This window comes from Chiloscyllium plagiosum, chromosome 14 (genome assembly GCF_004010195.1).
Source record: "Chiloscyllium plagiosum isolate BGI_BamShark_2017 chromosome 14, ASM401019v2, whole genome shotgun sequence".
Taxonomy (NCBI): Eukaryota; Metazoa; Chordata; class Chondrichthyes; order Orectolobiformes; family Hemiscylliidae; genus Chiloscyllium; species Chiloscyllium plagiosum.
Window position 1 is genome coordinate 6,420,716 of NC_057723.1, and position 1,019 is coordinate 6,421,734.

The window sequence follows — 1,019 nt, forward strand, 5'->3', positions numbered from 1 at the left end:
AAAGATGATACGTGGGAATGCAACCCTCTCCACATTCCCCTCTAAGCCACTCTCCATCCTGACTTGGAAATATATCACCGTTCCTTCACTGTCACTGGGTCAGAATCCTGGAATTCCCTCTCGAAGGTCATTGTGGGTCAATCTACAGCACGTGGACTGCAGCGGTTCAAGAAGGCAGCTCACCCTCACCTTCTCAAGGGGCAACTAGGGACGGGCAGTAAATGCTGGGCCCAGCCAGATCCCATGAATTAATGATTCAAAAGGGACTTTTTAAAATTAAAAATTCCTCTCAGAAGGAAAGTTTTGAAACATGAAAATGGTCAAAGGAAAGGGGATCTGATCAATCAGACTCCACTCTAGATGCATGAATTCCAACATTCCCACCCCTTCCTGCAGACCACTGATCTCCCGGGAGTAGCAAAGAAAGCGTGTAGGTTACGTAGGATTTCTAAGTCGGGGCCTCGCTGTGGTCTGGGAGCTGGGAAGGGCCTGGGGCTGCACTCTGCTACCTTACAGTAACAGGAAGATGCTGCCTGTCTGCAGTTTAACCAGTATGGAGTGTTTTGGGGCACCAGTGAAGCCACACGGACTCTTGGCCTGGTTAGACGACAGCAGAGATTGGAATAATCAAAACCATGAAGTAATGCTGACAGAGGAGATGACAGAGCTACAATTAAAACCAGTTTGTTTTCTGTGTCTTGCACACACAGTAAGGAGACCAGCTCTATGACAACTCTGATGGGACAGCTCCGGGACATCACCCAGCAGCAGTCCGAGCTGCCAGAGACTGTAACGGTAAAGCTATTTAAAGCTATTTGTGTTCCCGACAGTACTGTGCATGCTGTCTGGTGCTCTCTTGCTCAAGCTGTCTGGCGTGTGCACTGTCTCTCCCTCGTGCTGCTTGGCACGCTGCCTCTCGCCCCCCCCTCGCGCTGCCTCTCGCCCCCCCTCGCGCTGCCTCTCGCTCCCCCCCTCGCGCTGCCTCTCGCTCCCCCCCTCGCGCTGCCTCTCGCTCCCCC

The 1,019-nt window shown here is 52.7% G+C and overlaps 1 protein-coding gene across 1 annotated transcript in view; it reads left to right on the top strand.

The window, feature by feature from the left end:
• gemin5 (gem (nuclear organelle) associated protein 5) overlaps positions 1-1,019 on the top strand; it is a 74,164-nt gene that overhangs the window by 71,817 nt on the left and 1,328 nt on the right. The window contains exons 26-27 of the mRNA XM_043704210.1: positions 397-515; positions 654-795. Of these exons, the coding sequence (XP_043560145.1) occupies positions 397-515; positions 654-795 (261 nt within the window). The remainder of the gene's footprint in view (positions 1-396; positions 516-653; positions 796-1,019) is intronic.